Source organism: Dasypus novemcinctus, chromosome 6, assembly GCF_030445035.2.
Source record: "Dasypus novemcinctus isolate mDasNov1 chromosome 6, mDasNov1.1.hap2, whole genome shotgun sequence".
In the NCBI taxonomy this organism is placed as follows: Eukaryota; Metazoa; Chordata; class Mammalia; order Cingulata; family Dasypodidae; genus Dasypus; species Dasypus novemcinctus.
This window is the reverse complement of record NC_080678.1, coordinates 37,425,834-37,453,236: the sequence shown is the minus strand read 5'-3', so window position 1 is coordinate 37,453,236 and position 27,403 is coordinate 37,425,834. Positions and strand designations below refer to the sequence as shown.

The 27,403-nt window shown below is 41.0% G+C and overlaps 1 protein-coding gene across 12 annotated transcripts in view; it reads right to left on the bottom strand.

The window, feature by feature from the left end:
• The window catches only part of GBF1 (golgi brefeldin A resistant guanine nucleotide exchange factor 1), a 136,197-nt gene that overhangs the window by 95,838 nt on the left and 12,956 nt on the right, over nt 1–27,403 (bottom strand). For all 12 annotated transcript variants that reach the window (XM_012519781.4, XM_004478862.5, XM_058298584.2 and 9 more), the window contains exons 2-3: nt 25,780–25,885; nt 24,716–24,782 (exon numbers count right to left, since the gene is read on the bottom strand). In XM_012519781.4, coding sequence (XP_012375235.1) covers nt 24,716–24,782; nt 25,780–25,875 — 163 coding nt within the window. In that variant the 5' untranslated portion in view covers nt 25,876–25,885. The remainder of the gene's footprint in view (nt 1–24,715; nt 24,783–25,779; nt 25,886–27,403) is intronic.

The following is a 27,403-nucleotide window of genomic DNA, read 5'->3' as shown; positions in this document are numbered from 1 at the left end:
TCAATAAATTGCTTACTCTCTGTCAGCTTAAGTTGGAACACTTTAAAAGTTACTCTTTAGGATCCAGGTACAATCCCTATGATTACTTCTCTAAAGAAGTTTATTATTATTGATATACATAGGAAGGATGTGCTATTCCCTCAAGATCTGATCAACTGTAACCCCTATAGTTTTCATCACCCTGAGTTGATCCATTTATAGTATCTAGGATCACTAGTAACATACTACTTTACCGTTTCTCATTCCTCTCCCACACTCATCCCTCTAAGTGCAAAGTTTAAAGCCAATAATTGCCATGTCTTGTTGGATTTTTAATTGTCTCAGCACTATAGGTCTGTGAACATTCTAATCCCAAGCCAAAACTTCAGCCTGCCCAACTAGACATTGGAACTAAAAAATCCAATGTGTTGGGAAGTAGATGTGGCTCAACTGATAGAGCATCCGCCTACCATACAGGAGGTTCAGGGTTCAAACCCAGGGCCTCCTGACCCATGTGGTGAGCTGGCCCACGTGCAGTGGTGCTGTGCACAAGGAGTGCCATGCCATGCTGGGGTGTCCCCAGCGTAGGGGAGTCCCATGCGCAAGGAGTGCACCTCCGCAAGGAGAGACGGCCCCATGCAAAAAAAAAGCTCAGCCTGCCCAGGAGTGGTGCCGCACACACAGAGAGCTGACACAGCAAGACGACAAAACAGAAAGAGACAAAGATTCTCAGTGCTGCTGACAAGAATGCAAGCAGACGCAGAAGAACACACAGTGAGAAATAAAAAAATAATAATAAACAAATCTTTAAAAAAAACGAAAACAAACAAAAAACAATGTGTTTTATTTCCAGAAAGTTGCCTCCATACATACAGGGAAGAGCCTGTTATGTTAGTGTGTGAGTCATGCTTTCAATGGGCCTTCCCACTGAACCTGGGTATCCATCAACAGGGAGCAGTAAGTAGTCTGAAGTATGCTGCTAGAGGACAAGGTCAACTGAACAGCCATCCCAGAATTCTTAGGGATCAGTTCCTTTGGTAGATATGGCAGAACCACGAAGAAAAAGGGGTTTCCCCATGGATTTGTGCTTAAAATAATAATGTTAATTTTTATCCAGGTAACACAGAAGGGTCTAAGAACAAGTAACCTATATTTACTTGTCTCTTGCATTCTGCAAATGGTAATGGTCCACCTGAAGGTTAGCTATTGTTCTGCCCTCATCCACACAAAAGGCAAATAGTCACTCCATTGCTTTTCTCTAAAACATAATTGTACTTTAATAGAAGCTTTCAATAACTGTGTGACCTTGAACATGTTACTTAACCTTTCTGGAGTCTGAATTTTATCTATAAAAGGGGGATACTAATAAAGGCCCAGTCTAGTTTGTAGGTTATTGTGAGACTTACATGGAAAAAAAAAAAAATATGCAAACTGCAGCAGCCAAGAGGCACCTAAGGAGACCTGAAGACTAATGTGGTATCCTAGATGGGATTCTGGAAGAGAAAAAGAAAGGTAAAAAACAGGGAAATATGAATTAAGTATGGGCTTCAAATAATAAAGTTTCAATACTGTTTCATTAATTTTTTTTTTGTTTTTTGGGGTTTTTTTTGGGGGGCTCATTAATTGAGACAAATGTATCATATTTATGCAAGATGTTATTAATAGGTGGGGAGTATATAGGAACTCTGTACTATCTTCACAACTTTTCTGTAAATCTAAATCTATTCTAAAATTAAAAGTATATTTAAAAATATTTTAAATAAGCAAAAGCATTCTATAAATTGCAAATTTCTAGTCATAAAATACGTAATTTAGATTTAGTCTCTTATGTGGATTGTTGGTCAGCAGGCATCTTAAGTAGTTTAGATAACAAAGATAGCTTGAAGAGTTAAGTTCTGGTGTGGAAAAGGCCTCAAGTCCAGTCCCCAGAAACATCCCAGCTGTTTCCTGCCAGCTGGTACCTCATGTCTGATCTCAATAGAGTTGATTTTCTTTGTATAATTATTTTTGCTTCTCGACCTGTCAGTCTTACTAAAAGACAGTTATTTTTTTAAAAAGAGGCTATAAGCAGGTATGTGCTTTAATGTAAGATTCTGAAGAGTGAACTGTAAGGCATGGGTATGGCTATTTATTAGATCCATTTCCTAACTGTCTGAAAGATCTGATTTCTATTCCCAACTTCAAATGTAGGAACAGACACCCAGAGACAGAATACAACAAGTGTACCCAAACCACTGCCAACTCCTGTTCTGCCATAAAAAAAAAAAAAAAAAAGAAGAAAGCAAGAGTCCCAGAAGTGCAGGAAATTGTTTCTCAGACGAAAGACAACACTTCCTTTCCCAGAACAATCCATCTCCCACACTGATATCCTGCTCCTGCTATATTTACCCAAACCAAATCTGCCGATGATATACTTCCAGCTGCACTCCCACCACATGGTCCTGTCACTCAGCCTGAACACTCAGAGGGGAATTGGTCCAGAGGACAGAGCCTAGAAATCACTACACACTAATCCATGCTTCCTCTGCTGCTCGCCTTCAGAGTAAAGTGAGACAAAATATGGACAGTATTACTCCCTGTTTATTTTGGAAGTGACTGAGGAGACAAGAGGTACTTCATTTTATATAGTTGCTAATTTTGACTGCTCTCATGGTAGCCAATGGAGAAGCCTGAACAATGAAAAGACTGAAATAGGAGGTTAAAAATAACTCTACTAATGCTAGCCAGCCAAAAAACTCACTTAATAGTCTCTTCCACTCTAGTCCATTAGAATTAACTATCTATCAAGTCACCTTATCATAGGGTAAACTCTTTAATTCTGGGTAGATGGATCCAAAGAACCAAGGATGGGACCATTTCATTCACCCTACTTCACTTTAACTCATAGAACACTCTACTGAAAGAAAAAACCCAAACACTGGATTGAGTGAAAGTAAATGCTAGAGCTGATACTGACACGCATTTTCCTATTTTAGCAGTTCTGTATTCTTGGTCCTTCCCTCCCACCCCAGCATCCCTAGCCAAGTCTTTTTCTTCTGCCACTTTCTGTTCATTTCTCTTTATTTTCTGCCTCTTTGGTTCCTTTTCTTTGCTTTCCCTACTTATCTGTCATTTTTATCATGGGCATAGTTCCCTCAGCAAAACATAATTGATAGCTGATAAGGCTTTCACTAGTAATGACCACATTATTAGTACACTCACACAGTAAATAAGAAGAGTCTGAGACTCAAGAGCAATATCTTTTTCTCCTTGCCTTTTCTTTTGCTTTTAAGGAAGCTCAGTCATGCATATAAATCAAAACAGGAATGAAAGGAAAGGAAAGGCAAAGGAAAGAGGGCAAAGAAACAAAAGGGAAGATGAGAAAAGGATGATAGGGATGAGAATGGGAAAATGCTTTCCCAACCTTTCATCTCATAAAGCTCCTGGATGGTGGGAATTTTCAAACTTTATACATTTAAAAAAGCTTAAGAGGAAGTTCTTAATGAGCCTAACCAAGCTTTTAAAACAGATTTGAAAATAAAAGTTGAAATAGGGTGGTGAATTCATAGCAAATCCTACTTATTAACAGGAGAGGGGGAAGAAAAGAAGGGAATTTGCTCCACATGGCTGTTCTCAGTCTGGCTTAGAGGAGAAACATTTATGCTATTGGTTGAGAGGAGAACAAATTTTATTGGATGATGTTACCACATTCCAGGAAATTTCCAAACTACCAGTCAAGCTTCCCTGAGCCTAATTTTTCCAGTTTTTAAAACTCTTTTTTAGTTACTAGATTTATTTAAAAAGCAGCATCACCAAAGCCACCGAGATGTTTAAGGCATGCAATCGTGCTTCTTATAGGAAGAGAAATAAACACAAGCAAGTTAGGACACAGTTTCTGTCCACACCTAAGAACAAGTTTTTAAGAATAAGATTTTAGGGAAGCGGATGTGGCTCAACTGATAAAGCATCTGCCTACCATATAGGAGGTCCAGGGTTCGATACTCAGGGCCTCCTGGACCGTGTGGTGAACTGGCTCACGTGCAGTGCTGCCGCATGCAAGGAGTACTGTGCCACACAGGAGCGCCCCCATGTAGGGGTGCCCCATGTTCAAGGAGTGCGCCCTGCAAGGAGAGCCACCCCGTGGGGGAAAAATAAAGTGCAGCCCGCCCAGGATTGGCGCCACACATACAGAGAGCTGATGCAGCAAGATGACGTAACAAAAAGAGACACAGATTTCCGGTGCCACCTGACAAGAATGCAAGTAGACACGGAAGAAAACATAGTGAATGGACACAGAGCAGACAACTGCAGTGGGGAGGGGGAGAAGGGGAGAGAAATAAATAAAAAATAAAAAATAAATAAATAAATCTTTTTTTTTTTTTTTTTTAAAGAATAAGATTTCAAACAACTGCTCAAATATTTATCATCACTGGAACCAGAGATTGGTTTGGGCAAGAAGCATCAATGTGTGACAAATCTTGGGGGGAAAATCGGAGGAGGAACAAAATATGTTTGTTTGTTTTTTAACTTGATATAAAAATATATATTTTTTAAGATGCTTTAGATTACATTAAGTGTTACATAAAATACATAGGGGATTCCCAAATACCTCATCCTCTGCCCCTCCCACATTTTCCCACATTAACAAGATCTTTCATTAGTGTGGAACATTTATTACAATTGATGAACACATACTTAAGCACTGCTACTAATCATGGACTATAGTTTAGATTATAATTTTACACTTTGCCTTGCACAATTTTACAGGTTTTGAAAAAAATGTAAATGGCCTGTATCCATCATCGCAATGTCATGCAGGATAATTCCAATGTCCCAAAAATGCCCCATGTTATAACTATGGTCTTAAAGTGTCTCCTTACAGATTGCTTATAAAGGGGAAATAGCAGGAAGTGAACTTGGCCCAATGGACAAGCCGTCCACCTACCACATGGAAAGTCCGCAGTTCAAACACTGGGCCTCCTTGACCCATGTGGAGCTGGCCCATGCACAGTGCTGATGCGGGCAAGGAGTGCCATGCCATGCAGGGGTGTCCCCCGCGGAGGGGAGCCCCATGTGCAAGGAGTGCGCCCCGTAAGGAGAGCCGCCCAGCGCGAAAGAAAGTGCAGCCTGCCCAAGAATGGCGCCGCACATACTGAGAGCTGACACAAGAAGATGACTCAACAAAAAGAAACAGAGATTCCCAGTGCCACTGAGAAGGATAGGAGCGGTCACAGAAGAACAAATGGATACAGAGAGCAAACAACTGGGGGGTAGGGGAAGGGGAGAGAAATTAAAAAATAGAAAAAATTTTAAAAGGGGAAATAGCATCTATACAGTGCAGAAACCAAGTAACACCTTTACCAAGTGATCAAAATTATTATCAACAGGGAAGTGGACATGGCTCAACTGACAGAGCGTCCACCTACCATATGGAAGGTCCAGAGTTCAATACCCAGGGCCTCCTGACCCGTGTGATAACCTGTTCCAGTGCAGTGCTGCCACGCACAAGGAGTGCCGTGCCACACAGGGGCACCCCCTTGTAGGGATGCCCCACGCACAAGGAGTGCACCCCGCAAGGAGAGCTGCTCCAAGTGAAAAAAGCACAGCCTGCCCAGGAGTGGCAGTGCACACACAGAGAGCTGATGCAGCAAGATGGCACGATAAAAAAAAAGAGACGCAGTTTCCCGGTGCCACCTGACAATGCAAGTGGATGGAGAAGGACAACACAGAAAATGGGCACAGAGAGCAGACAATGGGGGGGAAGGGGAGGGAAATAAAATAAATCTTTAAAAAAAAAAATTAATAGCGACAATGAGGGGAACCTCTGGATGTGACACCCTGAGAAGGACAAGATATCAGTTATGTAAATTCCCACTGGAGTTGCACAAACTGAATCTAATCATAAAGAAATACCAGGGAAATGGACTTTGGCCCAGTGGTTAGGGCGTCCGTCTACCACATGGGAGGCCCGCGGTTCAAGCCCCAGGCCTCCTTGACCCGTGTGGAGCTGGCCCATGCGCAGTGCTGATGCGCGCAAGGAGTGCTGTGCCATGCAAGGGTGTCCCCCGCGTAGGGGAGCCCCACGCGCAAGGAGTGCACCCGTAAGGAGAGCCGCCCAGCGCGAAGAAGGGAGCAGCCTGCCGAGGAATGGCGCCGCCCACACTTCCCGTGCCGCTGACGACAACAGAAGCGGACAAAGAAACAAGACGCAGCAAAAAGACACAGAAAACAGACAACCGGGGGAGGGGAATTAAATAAATAAATAAAAATAAATCTTTTTAAAAAATAAATAAATAAATAAAAAATAAAGAAATACCAGACAAACCCAAAATGAGGAACATTCCCTTAAAAGAAAATAAGAAAAAAACTGGTCTTTATTTGTCAAAAATGTCAATGTCATGAAGGACAAAGAAAGGCTGGGGAACAGTTCAAGATTAAAGAACACTGGCAGCGGACTTGGCCCAGTGGTTAGGGCGTCTGTCTACCACATGGAAGGTCTGCGGTTCAAACCCTGGGCCTCCTTGACCCGTGTGCAGCTGGCCCATGTGCAGTGCTGATGTGCGCAAGGAGTGCCCTGCCACGCAGGGGTGTCTCTGAGTGGGGGAGCCCCACATGCAAGGCGTGTGCCCCGTAAGGAGAGCCGCCCAGTGTGAAAGAAAGTGCAGCTTGTCCAGGAATGGCACCACACACACAGAGAGCTGACACAACAAGATGACGCAATGAAAAGAAACACAGATTCCTGTGCCACTCACAACAACAGAAGCGGACAAAGAAGATGCAGCAAAGAGACACAGAGAACAGACAACCGGGGTGGGGGGGGAAGGGGAGAGAAATAAATAAACAAATCTTAAAAAAAAAAATTAAAGAACACTAAAGAAACATGACAAATAGATGCAGTGTATGATCCCTGACTACAGGAGAAAAAAAAAACCACTGAAATTTATTATTGGGCAATTGGTGAGATTAGAATATGAATAGTAAATTAAAGTATTGTTATCAAGGCTAAATTTCTTGAATTTGATAATTACTAAGATTATGTAAGAGAATATCTCTGTTCTTGAGAAATATACACTGAAGTATTAAGGGTTAAAGGGTCATGATATATATAACCTACTCTTAAATCATTTAGAAAATATAATTTTATATACATGCATATGTGAGTATATGTAGACTGAGAAAGAATAAAAACATGTAGTAGGAAGCAGATATAGCTCAGTGGTTAAGTGCCTGCTTCCCATGTATGAGGTCCTGGGTTCAATCCCTAGTACCTCTTAAATAAAAACAATAACAACAACAACAAAAAAACATGTAGCAAAAGGATATATGGAGTACCACCCCATCAAGACAGCAGAGTGAGTTGCTTCAGGGCTCCATCCCCCACAGAAGCTTTGAACAAGTCTCCCCATGAAAGCTTTAAACAACCGGCAAGAACTGGCAGAAACACCTTTCTCAGGACTCTAGGAAACAGACTGCAGAAACAGGATGAGTGCTAAATAAGAACAAAAGCTTACTAAAAGTGGTAAGATCTCCTGGCACTCTGGCTGGCCCCTGGCCCCCTTATCTGCTGGGCACAGTCCTGGCACACACTCTCATTACAGATCCCTTGTTCTGGTTCCAGAAAGGGCAGAGTGGCCCCTGTGCCCATACAGGAAGCAAGCATGTCTGGCCCAATTTGTCTGGTGATGGCCTAATGGACCTGCGATCCCAGAACTTGTCCCAGAACTGGCCCTGTGCATAGAAGGCAGCTCAGAAAGCTCTCCTGAGGGACACTTTGGGAGAGCAATCAAGTGTCCAGAACAATGAGGAAACTGTTTCTTAGGAAAGAGGGGACATTTATAACCATGTAAATGGGGGGGCTTTCTAGGGCCACACACACATACATACACGTGCCTCAGACAATACACATGGGCACACACTGGCTCGGAAATGATAAGGGAGGCCCCTAGTTTTAGCCTGGACCAAATGTCATACAACCCATTGTATAGCTAAGCCCTGAAGAGCACTTGCACAGGTTAATAAGAAAAGACTGGGAAAGGTGTGTCTCCTTTTTTTTTTTTTTTTGTTAGCCACTAGCATACAAGGAAAAAGATCATAACACTAGCTGGCTACAAGCATAAGGAATAGACACTACAAAGGTTAAATTTCAGTGCTAATTCATTAAAATATAAAAGAACTGTAAAGGTTAAATTTCAGTGCTAATTCATTAAAATATCAAAATGTCCAGGTTTCAACAAAAGGTTACAAAACATACAAAAAATAGGAAGTGATTGTCCACACAAAGGAGAAGACTAAAGCATCAGAAACCATCAACAAAGAGAACCACACTTAGGATATATCAAAGGCTTTAAAAAAATGGTCTTAAATATGATCAAAGAGCTAAAGGAAAACATGGACAGAGAATTAAAGGAAATCAAGAAAATGATGGATGAACACAAAGAGAATATCAATGGGTAGGTGAAAATTAGGAAAAGGAACCAAATACAGCTGAAGACCATAGAAACAGAAATTAAAACTTTCCTAGAGAGATTCAACAGTAGATTAGAAATGGCAGAAGAAAGAATCAGAGAACTTGAAGATAAGACAATTGAAATCAATCAATCTGAAAAGCAGAAAAATAAGAATGTATGAAAAAACAAACCGAGCCTAAGGAAGCTGTGGGATACTATCAAGCACATCAAGATACATATTGTAGGAATCTCAGGAGAAAAAAAGCAGAAAAAGAGACAGAGAGAATATGCAAAGAAATAATGGCTGAAAACCTGCCAAATTTAACAAAGTGATGAATATACACATCCAAGACACTCAACAAACTCCAAACAGGATAATTCCAAATAGACCCACATGGCAGCATATTATAATCAAACTGCCAAATGCCAAAGAGGATTCTGAAAGCTGCAAGAGAGTACCAATGTGTCAAATGTGTCATATACAAGGGAGTGTCAAAAAGATTAAGTGCCAATTTCCCATTGGTTCACTGAGATAACACTGATAACTGCACTTAAGGTGGTTACGTAAGTGAATATCCTTGTTCTTAGGAAACGTACATGGCCCCATTAAAAGTGTTCAAGGATAATGATACATACAACCTCCACTCAAATGTACAGAAAATGGATTGATAGATAAATAAAAAGAATGATAAAGTTAAAATTGGTGAATCTGGGTACCTGGGGACATAAAGATATGCTGAAGTTCTTTGTATGGGTTTTGTATTATTTTTGTAACTGTCCTATAATTTTGAATGTATTTCAAAATAAAAAGTTTTTTTTAAGTTAAAAAAAAAGGATATATAGGAGCCTTCTGTATTATTCTTGTAACTCTCCTATAAGTTTGAAATTATTTCAAAATAAAAATTTTAAAAAATTCAATATCAGATGATCTAATTAAATGTCCTGATACTAATTAGGTAAAAGGGGAAACGGGGGTGAGCTCATATTCTAGATAACCCTAAAACAGCCTTTGCTAGAGAAGTAAACCATTCTCTTTAGAGCTTTTGAAAGAATACTATTACCAACATAAATATTTCCCATTCTCTGACTTCCTTTACTGCATGGCACAATCCAAGTATGTTGACTGGTAAGTCTGCAGTCTGCCTAGGATCACTTAGGACCCTGGCAATCTCCAAATCTCCAAATACCAAACAGGTCTTCCAAAGGCAGCCACTGCTCATTTTCTCCTTTATAGAACCTAGAGAACAGAATGAGCCTTTTTTTTTTTAAAAAAAAAAAAAAAAGGTTATATACTTTATTTTTTTTTTAAGACTTATTTATTTCTCTCCCCTTTCCCCTCCCCCACCCCGGTTGTCTGTTCTCTATTTGCTGTGTCTTCGTCTTTGTCCACTTCTGTTGTTGTCAGTAGCACAGGAATCTGTGTTTCTCTTTTTTTTTTTGGTGCATCGTCTTGTTGTGTCAGCGCTCCATGTGTGCGGCGCCATTCTTGGGCAGGCTGAACTTTCTTTTGCGCTGGGCGGTTCTCCTTACGGGGCGCACTCCTTGCACGTGGGGCTCCCCTATTCAGGGGACACCCCTGCGTGGCAGGGCACTCCTTGCGCGCATCAGCACTGTGCATGGGCCAGCTGCACACGGGTCAAGGAGGCCCAGGGTTTGAACCGCAGACCTCCCATGTAGTAGGCGGACGCCCTAACCACTGGGCCAAGTCCCGCCACAGAATGAGCCTTTAAAGCCCCTGAAATGAGAATGATTAAGATGCTAATCTCAAGCTCACTTAGGAGGATTAATATGCCATATTTGAATTCTGACAACAAAAATCCATTTTCCCGTCACTACTTCTCCCATAATGCTCCTGTTCATATGGACTGAACCAAGAACTTCTCTTCCTGGGTCAGAAGGGAACCAAGATTCTCTGAGAGAGGCATCAGACTCTATCACAGAAAGTAGGGATTAATGATGTACCTTTGATATAGACTCAACCCAGAAAAAAGAAGCAAAGGAGAAAGAACTACACTTTAAATCAGAATACAATAGTTTATAGAGCAAATAATAGGTCAGAGGTCTTTCTGTGTAATACATTTGTACTCCAACATCCCCCAAGTTTCTCTTTCACTGTTTAATTGCTTCATTGCCTTGCCATCTCTTTCTTCCCCTGAAAGGCCCAGGAATACTTTTCTAGGGAGGTATAGTATTCTCTGAGAATGATGGGATGTTCTACTGGTTCTGAAGCCAAATCCTATGTCAAAGTTACATGATTTTTGATATTTTTCTCACATGAGGCCTTTGGGCTAAAGGTTGCTATTGAAAAATACTCAACATGTCATTTTTGAACTGTCACCAACTATCAGACTCTGATGGGAGAAAAGGACTTTCCTCATTTTTAAGCACCTTAGCTAAATAGCTGAAATCTTTGTTTTGTGCTCCTTAACTTCAAAATCCTAACAACTGTTTTAAATGCAAAACTGGAATTGATTTGAAAAGTCAATCAGCCATTGATAATTTATCCTACAGTACAACAGACTGAGATTCATAGACTAATTAATCTAAGGCCAATATAAATGGACTAATTCAGTCCTAAGTCACTCAAGGTCCCAAAGTAGTTAATGAAGCTGCCATCAATTTATTTATTTATTTTTTACTTTTTTTTTTTTTAAGATTTATTTTTTATTTATTTTTCTCCCCTTCCCCGCTCCCCCTCAGGTGTCTGCTCTCTGTGTCCATTCGCTGTGTGTTCTTCTGTGTCTGTTTGTATTCTTGTCAGCGGCACTCAGAATCTGTGTCTCATTTTGTTGCGTCATGTTGCTGCATCAGCTCTCCATGTGTGTAGTGCTATTCCTGGGCAGGCTGTACTTTTTCACGCTGGGCAGCTCTCCTTATAGGGCGCACTCCTTGCGGGGCGCACTACTTGCATGTGGGACTCCCCTACGCGGGGGACATCCCTGCGTGGCATGGCACTCCTTGTGCACATCAGCGCTGTGCATGGGCCAGTTCATCACATGAGTCAGGAGGCCCTGAGTTTGAACCTTGGACCTCCCATGTGGTAGGTGGATGCCCTATCCATTGGGCCAAATCGGCTTCTCTGAAGCTGCCATTTAAATAGTATTTCCATGGTCACTGTTAAGCAGCCAGAGCTAGTGGGATGGATTACTACTGTTACTCTTCTGACTATCCTAAGACCCTATTTCAGGAAACCAAGGCATTAGATGCTTTTCTGAGGTCACATGGAAGCTGGACAAGCTTCAATTCACTGCCCAATGCTAAGAGAAAAGTTCCTGGAGAACACACTATTTTGGAGTCTTTTCAGTGCAAATGACTCCCTCCTTAACCCATCAAAAGGCTCAAAAGGATGGCCTCTTTCAACAAGATGTGCTATCCCTATTTCCCTAGACAACAAGTTTAACACAACACAAAAGAAGTAAGGTACAAGGTGCAAAGTGACTAATCAGTCATAATTACATCCACAATCCTTACATCCTTGGGGAAGAATACTTCTTTTTTCTTTTTTAAAGATTTATATTATTTTTACTTATTTCTCCTCCCTTCCTCCTCCATTATCTGCTCTCGTGCCCATTCGCTGCGTGTTCTTCTGTGGCTGCTTGCATTCTCGGCAGCAGTGGGAATCTGTCTCTTTTTTGTTGCATCATCTTGCTTCGTCAGTTCTCCATGTGTACAGCACCACTCCTGGGTGGGCTGCGCCTTTTGTGCGGGGTGGCTCTCCTTGCAGGCGCACTCCTTGCACGTGGGGCTCCCCTATGTGTAGGACACCCCCATGTGGCATAGCACTTCTTGTGCGCGGCAGCACAGTGCATGGGCCAGCTCACCACATGGGCCAGGAGGCCCTGGGTTTTAACCCTGGATCTCCTATATAGTAGCAGAATGCTCTATCAGTTGAACCACATCTGTTTCTGAATACTTCTTATTCTAACACGTTCTCCAGGACTAAATGATTCAAATGGGCTAAAATTAATCTCTGCTTTACAAAAGCTGATTTATCCAGAGAGAAACAACCCAAAGTTTGCTTTACTTTGAAAATAAATTTGACATGGATGAAACCAGATGTAATTGTCCACTGGTTCCATCCTAGGTATATACCCAAAAGAAATGAAAGCAAGACCTCAAACAGATACTTGTATATCAACAAAATGTGATATATACATATAATGGAATATCATTCAGCTGTAAAAGAAATGAATTTCTAAAACATGCTACAGCATGGATGAACTTTGAAAACACCATGTTGAATGAAATAAACAGATACGAAAGGACAAATACTGTATAATTTCACTTCTATGAAATAATTAGAATATGCAAATTTATAAACAGAAACTAGATTACAAGTTACCACAGGCAGTGGAAGAGGGGGGAATGAGGAGTTAAAGTTTAATGGGTAGAGTTTTGATTTGGAATAATTTTTGAAAGGGTTTTGGTAACAGGTGGTGATGGTAGTACATTGCGAATGTAATTAATACCTCTGAATTATATACTTGAAAGTGGGTAAAATTGTGAATGTAATTAATACTCCTGAATTGTATCTTGAAAGTGCATAAGGGAAGCGGACTTGGCCCAATGGATAGGGCGTATGCCTATCATATGGTAGGTCTGCGGTTCAAACCCCGGGCCTCCTTGACCTGTGGGGAGCTGGCCCATGCGCAGTGCTGATGCGTGCAAGGAGTGCCATGCCACACAGGGGTGTCAGGGGTATCCCCTATGTAGGGGAGCCCCATGCGCAAGGAATGTGCCCTGTAAGGAGAGCCGCCCAGCACGAAGGAAAGTGCAGCCTGCCCAAGAATGGTGCCGCACACACGGAGAGCTGACACAACAAGATGACGCAACAAAATGAAACACAGATTCCCAGTGCCACTGATAAGGATAGAAGTGGTCACAGAAGGACACACAGCAAATGGACACAGAAAGCAGATAACTGGGGCGGGGGGGGGAAGGGGAGAGAAATATATAAAAAATAAATCTTTAAAAAAAAGTGCATAAAATGGGATATTTTATTTTATACACACACATACACACACACACACAAATTTGAAAAAATAGTCCATTGGTTCCCAAGGGTCCATGGCTAAGGCACCTCACAGAATCCTACACAGAATGCCAAGAAAACAGTGAAAGAGGCACCATCACTCAACACCCTCTTTGACTCCTTGCCTAAGAAATAACACAGCAAAGAGACAAATTCAAACCAGTGCCGCAAGAAAGCTAAGCTGTCTCTACCAGGGCTTTCAAACTTTTACATTGCAACCCAGAACACACACATCCAAATGAAACCAAAGTTTCACAAAACAATACATATCCTTACAGTGATGATGTGCTGATATTTTCTCTACTATTCTCCTTTCTTTCTTTTTTCTTCTCCTTTTTAATGTTGGTTGCTTGTAATCAGAAAGCCCAGAAGTACTCAAAGACTAGTGTGATCATGTCAAAAGAACAGTTGAAGGGCTCTACCTGGCCAAACTTGGAATGATTTGAGCACCAAAAATAATGACTGTAATTGAATGTAAACAGTGAGTAAATAAAAATGTACAAGTTCATACAAAAGGGGGGGGGGCTCATTTGCCATCATTAGTGGGGGTCATTAATATTAACTCCTTACTCTGAATATGGGTAATTAAAGCAAATTAAGGGAAGCAGACTTGGCCCAATGGATAAGACATCCGCCTACCACATGGGAGGTCCGCGGTTCAAACCTCGGGCTTCCTTGACTCGTGTGGAGCTGGCCCATGCGCAGTGCTGATGCGCACAAGGAGTGCCATGCCATGCAGGGGTGTCCCCCGCATCGGGGAGCCTCATGCACAAGGAGTGTGCCCCATAAGGAGAGTTGCCCAGTGTGAAAGAAAGTGCAGTCTGCCCAAGAATGACACTGCACACACTGAGAGCTGACACAACAAGATGACACACAACAACAAAAAAAGAAACACAGGGAAGTGAACTTGGCCCAATGGATAGGGCGTCCACCTACCACATAGGAGGTCCGCGGTTCAAACCCTGGGCCTCCTTGACCCATGTAGAGCTGGCCCATGCACAGTGCTGATACGTGCAAGGAGTGCTGTGCCACACAGGGGTGTCAGGGGTATCCCCTGTGTAGGGGAGCCCCACGTGCAAGGAGTGCGCCCTGTAAGGAGAGCCACCCAGCATGAAAGAAAGTGCAGCCTGCCCAAGAATGGCACTGCACATACGGAGAGCTGACACAACAAGATGACACAACAAAAAGAAAATAGATTCCCGGTGCCGCTGATAAGGATAGACGCGGTCACAGAAGAACACACAGTGAATGGACGCAGAGAGCAGACAACTGGGGGGTGGGGGGAGGGAAGGGGAGAGAAATTAAAATAAATAAATAAATTTTAAAAAATAGAGCAAATTAAGCATTTACCCTGCCTTTTTAGAAGAAACTATGTTTATCTTCCAATTGATGAAGGAAAGCAGTTTTTTATAGAAAAATGCCAGCTAATATATGAAGAAAGAATGACCGAATTAGAAAAATCATCATTTTGCAACCCCCAATAAAATAAATGATTCCGGCTAAGATTCAGGAGTGAATGATCATTAGGTAAAAGGATATTAGATATTCACAAGGTACCAAATTATTGCGTCAGAGATTACTTAGTAACTGAAAAGAGAAACTAGATGTTTCTTTACAATAAGGAGATATGGCAATCCCTACCAGAAGTAAGTAATCAAATTTGGCATCAACAATAGTAAGACAACCTTGCAGTATGTGCCTCCTGTAGTGAGATAATATGAAGTAACACCTATGAAGTATTCTTGACAAAAAAGTTCAACCTGAATCTAATCAAGACTTTAATCCTAACTTCTAACAACAGGAAATACATGAGACAGAGAAAGAAGTTAAAAGATACCATAAGGACACAGACAAACCCAGAACATAGAACATTCTAAAGGCAAATGGCCTGGTCTTTTAAAAAAAAATCAATGCTAGGGGTTGTAAGGGAAGGTGATAAAAACTGTATTAGATTTTTAAAATCTAAAGATATAACTACCTAAAGAAATGAGAATTTTACTTGGATTTTGGTTTATAAAACTACCATAAGGCATTTTGAGGACAAATGGGATATGTTTAATATGGACTGGATATTAGTTGGCAAATTACTGTTAAGTTTCTTAGGTGTGATAATGTACTGCAATTATGTAGGAGAATGAATGCCTTTATTTAGGATGCATGCAGAAGTATTTAGGGGTGAAATATTAAAATGTCTGTAACTTATTTCAAATGGTTTATGAAGAAATAATATACATATATAGTTAAAGCAAATACAGCTAAGTGTGGATATAGTATTTTTTCAATTTTTGGTATGTCTGAAATTTTTCATAACAAAAAATGAGGGGAAAATGCTACACAACCCATTAAAATAGTATCACAGTCCACTAATGGAATGCAATCTACAGTCTGGAAAAATACCAGCTCATGGCAGGGCAGTCATAATCCCATTTCAGATCAGATCTCATTTTATTATCAAGCTTTCTTAAACCTAGTGTTTGCCCAAAAGAGAAGAATAAACCTTCATGAAAAAGCTCATATGGAGCTTTCTTATTCTGCAGTTCCTTGCCAAGAGTATCCCAAGTTTTATACTTTTTCTGCCAATTGATAACTCATTTGACTTGAAAGGGAAGAATAATCTGTGGAAAAACTCCTACCAGAGCCAGGGAAATTTCATTTGTCCCTGCAATTTGTTGACAACTTTCCCCAATTCAGAGCCCATCATAGATGACACTGACATCCTTTTGATCCTTTTCCTCCCCCAATTAATGTTCCTAACTATCCTTAGCCTCCAGTTCCCAAGCTGCTTTCCAGGACACCTGGAAGCAAACTGAATGGTTGACTGCAAAAAAAACCCTTGCTCCCACACCGCATCTGGCCTTGCCTTTCCACCAAATCAAATGCCAATTTATTGCCCTCTGATATACAGTCTATCAGGTCACTTCCTGGATGCCCCCGCTTCATACAGGGCCAGAAACCCAAGGCAATAATATGAGTTCCACGGCGGGCAAGTAATTGCTCAATAAGCGTGGAACAAGGAAAGGTCAGTTATGATCTGTGCACATGTGGCAGCCCTTCACAACTCGACCTACAGTGGTAACAGCGGTAACAGAAGGCTGGTGTTACAGAAGAGGCATGCAATGAGACACCAGCCAAGAGGCAGCCAGGAGTGCTTGTCCATCTAAGTCCTTCAGGATCTCCAAAGAACAAAGGGAAAGGAACAAATGCCTCAAAACTAGTGAGGGGTGTTTTATCTCCTGCTTTCCTGAAGCAAAACTGAGAATCTAAGGTAGCTACTGCTTTCCATCCACTACTCTTTCTTAAAGAGTTGATCTGAGCTGAAACAATCTAAACTCCATTTTGCTCTATATCTGTCTTATCCTTTCCATAAACATATTCAATATTACCTCAGAAATTGTGGTGATTCATTAAATATCTACGACCATAGAGAAGTGGTTAGAAGGGGACAAGGCAGAGACAAACTCACTCTTCACTATCTCTCCTAAATCAAAAGTGCACATTGAATTTCAAACATTTGGCTTCTGACACCCTCTTGGCACCTGCCCTGAGTTTGAGTGGGTGGAATGGAAGAAAGGGACACTGCTGGCCACATTGTTAAAAACAAAGCAGCAGCTGGCTTTCTCTCTTTTTACTCATCTGAATGCTGTCATGGCAAGATGGGCACATACCCAGAGTGAAGTTTCAGTCCTCAAAAGTAGGATATGCCAACGAGAACATTACCAGCAACTTGAGCACCCACCATAGGCCTCACTGTCCCCTAATCTCTCTTAGAAACGTTCCTTTGCCTCCTCTTTGATTGCAGCTGAGCTATTAAGAATGCCTTTCCTCTTTTTTTAAACCCTCTTTCAGACACATGTAGTGGAAAATGTACTATCCCACCAGCCAGCAGAATAATGTTGATGGGCTAAGTATGTCTGGGTATTAGGAAGATAAAAAGAAAGCGTTGGATCCATGAGAAGTCAGACTATACAGAGCTACTACTTCAAGAGTCTTCATTTTCTAATCTCTAGGACAAACAAATGGTTGGAAGAACTTCTTGGTTTAGAAATGTCAAGTGAAGGGGGTCCAGAAATTATTAAGGGAAGGCCCCAGCAAAAAGAAGTGACAAAGTCAAGTAATCAAAATACAGGTCTCTGGAGTCACCTTATTGATACGAATACTCTGAGGAAAAAAACAATCACAGTATCTGCCAACAGGTCTGGAACCACCAAGCTGAGATTCTACAGTACCAAGGTCATATTCAAGTCACATCATCAAATATTATTCAATAATCTCCAAACTAATACAGTCTTATATTTTATTATAGAACAAGAAAATAAAAAAGAGTATTGAAAATACTTATATAAGTTTAACCAATCTGACCTCTCCCAACATTCAGCCTATTATATGAATTTGTCTGGCAATTTTATCATACTTGGTTCTTCTAGTCTCCACTTAGGTCTTGAATAATTCACAAGCTCAATTCCAAGTGGGCAAAGCCAGTGACTTATGTGGCTTTCTTCTCATGCTGATTAATAAGGATATATTGCCTACTATTTGTCCCCAAATTATAGGTCCCTATAGAAAAAAAAATGAAAATATGTATTCAATCCATATAGGAAATGAAGACTCTAGCAAGTTTTTTTTTCAAATAATATACCCTTTCTCAATCTTCTTCCTGAAAGTGACTACTAAAATCTATTTTCCTTATCTCCGCATTTTCCAAATGAAAGATTAAACTTGAGATACGAGGCATCCTCAGAACAGTTTCATTTATACCTAGAAGGCAATTTCTAAAAAGCCTAGGCCAGAAAGGTGTGAAGTCATAGTACCCACTCTCACCCAGCTAGGTTTACAGACTCTGTTTAAATGTGCTCTCCAAACCTCTGGAGGTTAGACAGACTCACACCTCATAGGTCAGGCTCTGAGATAGACGATAATCTACAGGTGTGTTTATCTAGGATAAACTATATTTAAATAACTCCTGTCACATCCACTTTCTCCAGGCACCTGCTTCTCCCTCTTGCACTTAAAATAGCTTGCTATATAGGTGAACTTAGTAAAGAAAGATTCTATCCCTCAGAACTACTCTTGCAACCCACCAATGCCTTTGAGAATAATCTAAACTCTGTCCAGGACAGCTTAATGTGACAAAATCATATAAGCAAATGTATAGGCCATCATTTTTACTTATTTCTTTGGCTTATTTGTTTATTATGTGATGGGAAGAATGGAAATAAGAAGAGATTGCAGCAGATGGCTCTCATTCACTATCATTCATTCCATGCCTGATAGGGAGCCACATAGCATAGAGTTGTGGCTGCAACACTCAGCTTTCAAATGATCACCTAGAGTCATTAGTCTTGTAACACCAGTGGTTATGAAGGCAGGAAACGTGACTTCCTGTTTACCACTATGGACCCAATTCCCAAGTGCCTAAACAAAGTAACTGGCACGAAACAGATATTCAATAAATACTGATTAGCAGCAACTCAATAAGCTAGGCTCAGGAGGAATACAAATCTGGGGAAATTCAGAATGAAAAGATCCAAGATGCTAGAACAGTGTCATAGTAAATACAGGGGCTTATCCAGAGCCCCAAGACCACCTTAGTCTTACACTGAACATCCCAAATCCTGATAGGTCCTCAGAAGTAAATAAGCCTGGGTGCTGGGAGTAGATGTGGCTCAAGCAATTGAGCACCCACCTCCCACATGGGAGGTTCCAGGTTCAGTGCCCTGTGCCTCCTAAAAAAACCCAATAACAAGCAAGCAAGCAAACGAAAAAGCCAACTCAAGGAAGCCGATGTGGTTCAGTTGTTGAGCACCAGCCTCCCACATATGAGGTCCCAGTACCTCAAAAAAAAAAAAAAGGCCTGGGAGCTACATCTCCAAAGGCAGACTGCCACCTCCATCACTGCCACCCCCACCCCCACCACACACACATCCCACTAAGATATCTTCCTCAAGTCCTGTCCCTGAAAACTTTAAAGTCATTAAGGGGGGAGCAGGTGTAGCTCAGTGGTTGAGTGCCTACTTCCCATATACAAGGTCCTGGGTTCAATCCTTGGTACCGCCTTAAAAAAAAAAAAAGTCATTATGCGGTGATTCCATAAGAGAAGATCTTAGTCATGATACTTTTAGACTGTTCCTCCCTTCCTTCCTTAAACCAAAATCTTCTGATTCTCTGATTCCAAATGCTGACAGAATGAGTCCCATGTAAAGAATCTCTTCATAAAGACCTAAGTCTAAAGACCAAGAACAAAGGCAGCCTAAATCTGGAGGCAAATAACCATAGCCAAACATCACAAATCACACTGGCTAGAGCCCCTTCCTTAAAGCTATGCCAAATGGAGGGTACTAAGGCCTACAAGGAATTGCCTAGTCTAGGAACAAAGAGATCAAAGGCCACAGATCATGTTGACTAGGAGCATTGTTCTAAACTATCTGTCCTCTTCAGCCCTAAAACCAAGAGCAGAATCAAATATGGTGATATTTTGCCTACCCTCCCATTCTCCTATCCCACACCATACAGGTCTAGCTGTGAGACTGACGATAAGTCCAATACAGAAGAGCCTGTAGTGTCTGTTAGAATAGAAGGATGAAAGGAAACATATCTTTGGAATCTATGCTCATGGCAGGGCTTAGGCAGATGTATGGGAGAGGCAGTGTTGGCCCCCCTGCCCCTAAGGCCTGATTCTGCAGGCAGCACAGAGTTAACTACCCACCCGCTTTGAGAAGCACAAAGGTACATCACTGCAACATGCCTAACATTTACATTGCCTCTCTCTGCTCATTAAACAGGTTTTGGTTAAATAATGAACAAACTGTATTACAGACTCCGATGAGAATTCCAAAATTATAAATCAACTGGGAAAGCCCAAAGGGGCAGACAGACAGGGAGGGGGGAGAAGGATAATATTGACTAATATAAAGGGCGCAGCTTGACAGTGGATATTCCTGCCACACCTGATCAAACACACTCCGTGGGGGGAGGGGAAAGAAAGCAAGAGTGGGGAGATGGGACAAGACAGCATGAAATTTGCATCCGGAAAAGATTAAAACTGATTCTTTGGGGATAGAGAAAATACATAATATATATTACTATAAATGCAAAACTGTACTAAAAGCTAACTCAAATGTCAAAGATTACAGCTTGAATAAATTTAAATATAAAAACCATGTGCTTCCTTGAGTTAATGAGAGAGACATAAAAGGACAAACTGGGCTAGGAGGCTGAACAGTGCCTCATGCTGCCTTTGCCAGGCAATGGGTCCAAAATACAGCAGAAACTACAGTCAGAGGTTTCCCTCCATAGCTTGGAACCCTGAAAGAGAACTGAGGAATTCCATCACTTTTCCAGTCTATAATTGCTTTTCATTCTTAATTGAGGCAAAATTCACATAACATAAAACTCATCCCTTGAAAGAATACAATTCAGTGTTTCTTAGTATATTCATAAAGTTGTGCAATTATTCTACCAAATTCCAGAACATTTTCATCACCTCAAAAAGAAATCTCACATCCATTAGTAGTCACTCCCCACATCTGCTTTAGTTCTTTCAAATTATCTTCCTAAAAAGATTCCCAAGAAGACTTCATGAACAAATGCAGGGCAGCAGGCAAGTTTCTCTCACTGGTGGTAAGCTAAGGCTTTATCCAAGCAGCAATATGCAAACCCTGCTCTTGGGCACCCTATATCTTCCAAATGCAACTCTCTCTTTAGATTTGGCATTAGAATATTCTATTATTCTAAATGCTACAGAGCATGTAGTTATCATGAAGTTTGGGGCAAATACTGACTGCAAATGTGGTCCAGAGACACAAAACTGTGAGAATAACTGGTTTGAACTAAGCCAATCTTACTGGAAACAATGGATTTATTTCTTCACAATGATAAGGTCATATTCCTGGAGGAGTAGGTAGGGCTTATGTCCTTAAAATATCCTCTGTTCATAAGAAAAGAAAAATAAATAATTTTGGTTCACTGGCAATGTCCAATGAACTATCCATTTCCAACAGTGACATTCTTTTTTTTTCCCCCATTTGTTTATTTTTAGGAGATACTGGGTATCAAACCCAGGACCTCGTATATGGGAAGCAGGTACTCAACCACTTGAGCTACATCCATTCCCCTCCAACAGTGACATTCTTACCAACCAAATGAGCAGATAGCCTAGAAAAATGCAAACAGAGAGCCTTTGTAAGTAGGGATAAAATTCCCAAGTCAGCTTCAAGCGTTGAACTGGGTGGAAGTCCTAATATTCCTGCCAACCCTCCTCCAATCTACACGGTATACCATTCCCAATCACATAGCATGGACACAGTCCCTTCAGTTTCTCTTTCCAATCTCAAAACCCTTTCTCAGCCTTCTACAGGCTTCCAAGAAAGCGGTCCTCCTGACACTGCCAATCAGAAAAAAACTGTTTGTTTCAGTAAAAGAAACAAGGATTGGTCATGGACTAGAGTCCAGGACCACAGGGGTAGTTGATCCATAAACTTGGTCCTGGGAGCCAGCACTGTGTGGGGGGTCAGAATCAATCTGGCATTCTAAAAGACCATGAAATTGCTCTATTTTGGGTCTACTGTCATTTTCTCAGGTAGGTAATATGCTAAAAATCAAGAACAGACAACCTTGGCAGGCACCATTTCAGCATTTGCTCCAACTATTGGCCCCCCAAAACACTGACACCTCCCTCCTCACTCCAGTAGAAAGGTTGGCAACACCCATCTATGTACCCACTACCATCTATAAAAGTGGCTCCTCAGCACATTCTGGTTTTATAAATTCCAAGAAGCAGGTAATCTGGATTCCTAATCCAAGGATGGAAGAAAATTAGGAAGGAGACAACTCTTAGATGATCTAGAGACCCCAAGTCCTAGACTATACCACCCACAAAAGATACGGTAGGACACGTCAGGATAAAGAAAATAAAACCTGGGATCTGGACTGAATGGCATGCAGGAAAATGTGTCTTTGTCAGGATAGCAGCACAACCTGAGCTCTGAAAGTCTGCAGAGTGCTCAAAAGGCCTAGGAGGCTATTCTGATCTGATCTTAGCTGTTTTAGGGCATTACTCAAAACATAGGGGGAAAAAAAAACTTCCCTGTTTGTGAAATATTTACTGTTTTCAAATATACTATCTTATTTAATCTTAAACTTTCTTAGAAAAATAAGTACTTTGAACTCTAGGCAACCAAAAAGAATTACAAATCTCCATTCATTATGTTTTCTTTCCAATTAGAATATGTAAGCTTCATCTGTAGTTTAAAAAAAAAAAAATCTGTCCAAACAGCCAAGTCACTTAGAAAACAGGCCATAAAAGAATATGGCACCTAGTTGCAGCAAGAGCCCTGCTAACTAGCAAACCAGTGATTCCTCTATACTTTATCCTTCTTGGGTAACATTTTCAAAGTTTCTTCAGTTGAGTGACATTTGTTCCTTTAAAGAAATGTAGGAAACCCTTAGATAACTTCAGTTCATGTTTAAGACAGTAAAAAGGAATTTTTTTCCAGATCTGCTTCCATATTTCTCATGAAACAAAGAAATTTATTTATTTAATTTGTAGAAGGCTAAAAACCATTTCAATTATGGGTTACACACAGGAAAAGCTCTTTATGGGCAACAGAAGAACAGCTCTGAGGCTTTCCCCTTCGGTCTCTATCTCTTTACTTGAAAAACTCAGAGGTGTTGAGACTTTTCTCCTTCCCTGACATGCATATATATATATATATATATATATACACACACACACACACACACAAGGTAAGGTACTTCATTTGTATATTCTCCTCTAGTTGTATGAACAGAAGTAATGCAGAGCAGGGGAAAGAACACTGGATCAGGCTCCAGAGGAAGGTCCATTTCAGTCTTGACTCTTAGTGCCAGTGTGACCTCAGTTAAATCACTGAAAACTTCTCTAAGCTTCGACTTCATGTATTAAAAAAAAAGGAACAATCCCCAGCATGCCACCCTCAGAGGATTGTATAAAGATTCAATAAGGTAATAAATGTGAAAGTGGTTTTGTATAGATTGTTATAATTAGGGAAAAAAGAGAGAAAACAAGGGGACAAAAGATTCTGGGAATACATGAAGACTGGAATACCTGTATTACAGAAAGCTAAGGTCCTAACAGCAACAATGACTTACCATAAGAGAAGGGTTTGTACAACCAACTTCTAGGGAAAGAAGATAGTTGAAACAAAACAAAAATCAAGAAAGCGGATATGGCTCAAGCGACTGAGCTCCCACCTACCACATGGGAGGTCCCAGGTTCAGTTCCTGATAGTCGTGAAGAAATGAGCAAGACAGTGAGCTAGCACAACAGGCAGGTGTGGTGAGCTGACACAACAAGATGACACAACAAGATGAGGCAACAACAAAGAGACACAAAGAGGAAAGACAATGAGAGACACAACAAACCAGGAAACTGAGGTGGTTCAAGCGACTGAGCACCTCTCCCCCACATGGGAGGTTCCAGGTTTGGTTCCTGGTGCTTCCTAAAGAGAAGACAAGCAGACGGAGCACACCACAAAAGGACACAGAACAGACAGAGAGCCCAAACAATGGGGGTGGGAGGGTGGATAAATAAATCTTTTTTAAAAATGACCAAAAATAACTCACCTATATATAATTCAATTAGAGAAGCTTGATTGTATAAACACTGCATATCTACTAAAGTGTGGCACTCTACTAGGAACTCTAGAAAAGCATTAGCAATGCAATAAACCATATGATGGCAAATTACACCCATGAGTCAAATCTAGCTTGCAGGTGTGTTTTTTTGTTTTTGTTTTATTAGAGAAGTTGTAGGTTTACAGAAAATTATGCATTATGATTGCTTTTGTTGTTTTTTAAAAAAATTATTGGAACATAGACTCACCCATTCATTTATGTATTATGTATCGCTGTCTTTCAGCTACAATGGCAGAATTGAGTGGTTGCACAGAGACCATATAGCCCACAAAGTCTAAAATATTTACTATCTAGTCTTTTACAGAAAAAGGTGGTTTTTTTTTGAGGTACTGGGGACTGAACCCGGGATCTTATATGTAGGAAGTTGGTGGTGCTCAACCACTGAGCAACACTGACTCCCCTGAATTGTTTTTTTCGTTTGTTTTGCTTGTTGTTTGTTTTGATTCTTGTTTTTGGTTTTCAGGAGGCACCAGGAACCGAACTCGGGACCTCCCACACAGGAAGCAGGCATCCAACTGCTTGAGACACATCTGCTCCCCAGAAAAATAAATCAAACATAGGTATTTTTTGTCAGGATAAGTAATCCTACCTAGACATGGGGACTTACCTGTTATATTGTTTAAAACTTCCTTCAGATGACTGAAACTATGCAGTAGAGGATCCCGTTCTTCATCCTGTAGAAAACATGGTTAAAAAAAAAAGTCATTACTGGGCCAAAAGAGGGGGGCACTGAAAAAGGAGAGATAAAAGGTTCTTTCTCTGAATCCAACCACCAGAATATCTAGTAAGTTTTCCTTCAGAGGAAAAGAAACTTAGTCATGGTTCATACTTTCTGTTCCTTAATCTCTTATTTCATAGAGATAGTACAGGCTTACCTAAAATAGTGAATTCTGAAGTGCTAATCTCCACTATGACATAGCACCCATGAACCCACAGATTTCCAGGCTCTTTATATGCACATCATTCTTTCTCCTCTCTTTCTTCACACTCATCGTGCAATCACATATATTCATTTGAAAGACATTCCTGACTCTACTCTTACTTCCGGAATAGTCCATTTTTATAAATAAACCTGAGAAATTTCTAAACACCCTCACCAAATTAGAAATTTCTAAACTTGCTTTTACAATTGTGCCAAAAATTACTTTGTGTAATTGTACAAAAAAAGAAAAAATTCTTGAACATGTGCAGTAAGAAAACCAACTTTACAGTAGGTAAATTTCTTACTCATCTAATTGATAACATATGGCCTTCTCTGTAGATGAAAGTTTGCTGAATCCTAGAGAAGGTGTACCATTACCAGGCCATACTACTCCATGTTATCAATAACTAAACAAATTTAAATTAACTTGAAAGCTAATTATAGCCCTAGTGAATTAAAAGATAAGGAATCTTTCTGACATCTTTAAGCACACTAAAGAGTTCTCAAGCACTAGATCAAGTTATTTACAAAAAAAGCTAGAAGAATAGCATCATTCTTTTGGGCCCCAGCAAAAAAACGCAGTCTGTAAATTTGGTGCTAGTTGGAATAAAACAGAATGGTCCTTGAAACAAAGAACAATTGAGAATTTCTACTACTATTCTTACTGGGAACTTGATTACTATTTTAACCATGTGTCATATCCCCTAAAACAACTCAGTGACTAAGCTATCTGCCCATTCCCTACTTACCAATGGGGTGTGGGTGCTCCATCGGGCATTTCGTTTGATGGCCCCAACCACAATGTTAATCTCCCCTTGAATGATGTAAATATTTTTTTCCACCATCCTGTCAAATCTACCAAAACAATTAAGAGAAAATTCCAGTTATTACATATGTTCTAGGATTTTTAAATCATTCCACAAGTATAGTTACTAATATTTTGCTATTTTAAATAATTCTGTAACAAACATCTTTGCACATTAAAAAGAGAGAGCAAGAGAGAAAAATCTGGTTAATATTTGGTTATCCAGAGCATATCCAATCTCAAATCAGTACCTAATAAGGTTAGAATGCTGTTTAATTTTTCAGTACTGGGAAGCAGATGTGGCTCAACTGATAGAGCATCTGCCTACCATACAGGAGGTTCAGGGTTTGAACCCAGGGCCTCTTGGCCCGTGTGAAGAGCTGGCCCACACTCAGTGATGCCGCTCACAAGGGGTGCTATACCACACAGGGGTGTCCCCTGCATAGGAGGAGCCCCACGTGCAAGGAGTACGCCCCGCAAGGAGAGTCGCCCTGTGCGAAAAAAGTGCAGCCTGCTCAGGAGTGGCACCACACACATGGAGAGCTGATACAGCAAGATGACACAACAAAAGCGACAAAGGTTCCTGGTGCTGCCGAGAATGCAAGTGGGCACAGAAGAACACACAGCGAATGGACACAAAGAGCAGACAACGGGGGGGGGGGGGGGGGGGAGCGAAGGGGAGAGAAATAAATAAATCTTAAAACAAAAATTTTTTTTTCATTACTGAGATTTCCTACCTCTAATACTAAGATAGGGAAAGTTCACCTTCTGTTGTGAATCTACTACCTGGCAGAAGTCTCTGAGAGTTCAGGGTACTTCAAGATACAACTCAAAAAGCATCAATCTAATAAAAGTAAGAAGGGAAACGGACTTTGGCCCAGTGGTTAGGGCGTCCGTCTACCACATGGGAGGTCCGCGGTTCAAGCCCCAGGCCTCCTTGACCCGTGTGGAGCTGGCCCATGAGCAGTGTTGATGCGCGCAAGGAGTGACGCGCCACGCAAGGGTGTCCCCCGCGTGGGGGAGCCCCACGCGCAAGGAGTGCACCCATAAGGAGAGCCGCCCAGCGCCAAGGAGGGAGAACAGCCTGCCGAGGAATGGCGCCGCCCACACTTCCCGTGCCGCTGACGACAACAGAAGCGGACAAAGAAACAAGACGCAGCAAAAAGACACAGACAACAGACAACCGGGGGAGGGGAGGGGAATTAAATAAATAAAAATAATAAATCTTTAAAAAAAAATAATAATAATAATAATAAAAGTAAGAAGAAAAAAAAGTATCAATCTAGGGGAGTGGACGTAGCTCAAGTGGTTGAGCACCTGTTTCCCATGTACAAGGTCTTGGGTTTGATTCCCAGTTCCTCCTAAAAACAAACAAACAAAACATAAAAACCAACTCTCACTGGGGAGTAGATGTAGCTCAGTGGTTGAGCACCTGCTTCCCATGTACAAGGTCCTGGGTTCAATCCCTGATACCTCCTAAAAAAATATCATCCATCCAGAAAATGTCTCAAAGGCACCTCAAGAATCTCTAGCAAAAGCATGTCAAATTCTTCAAAGTCAGGTGTCCT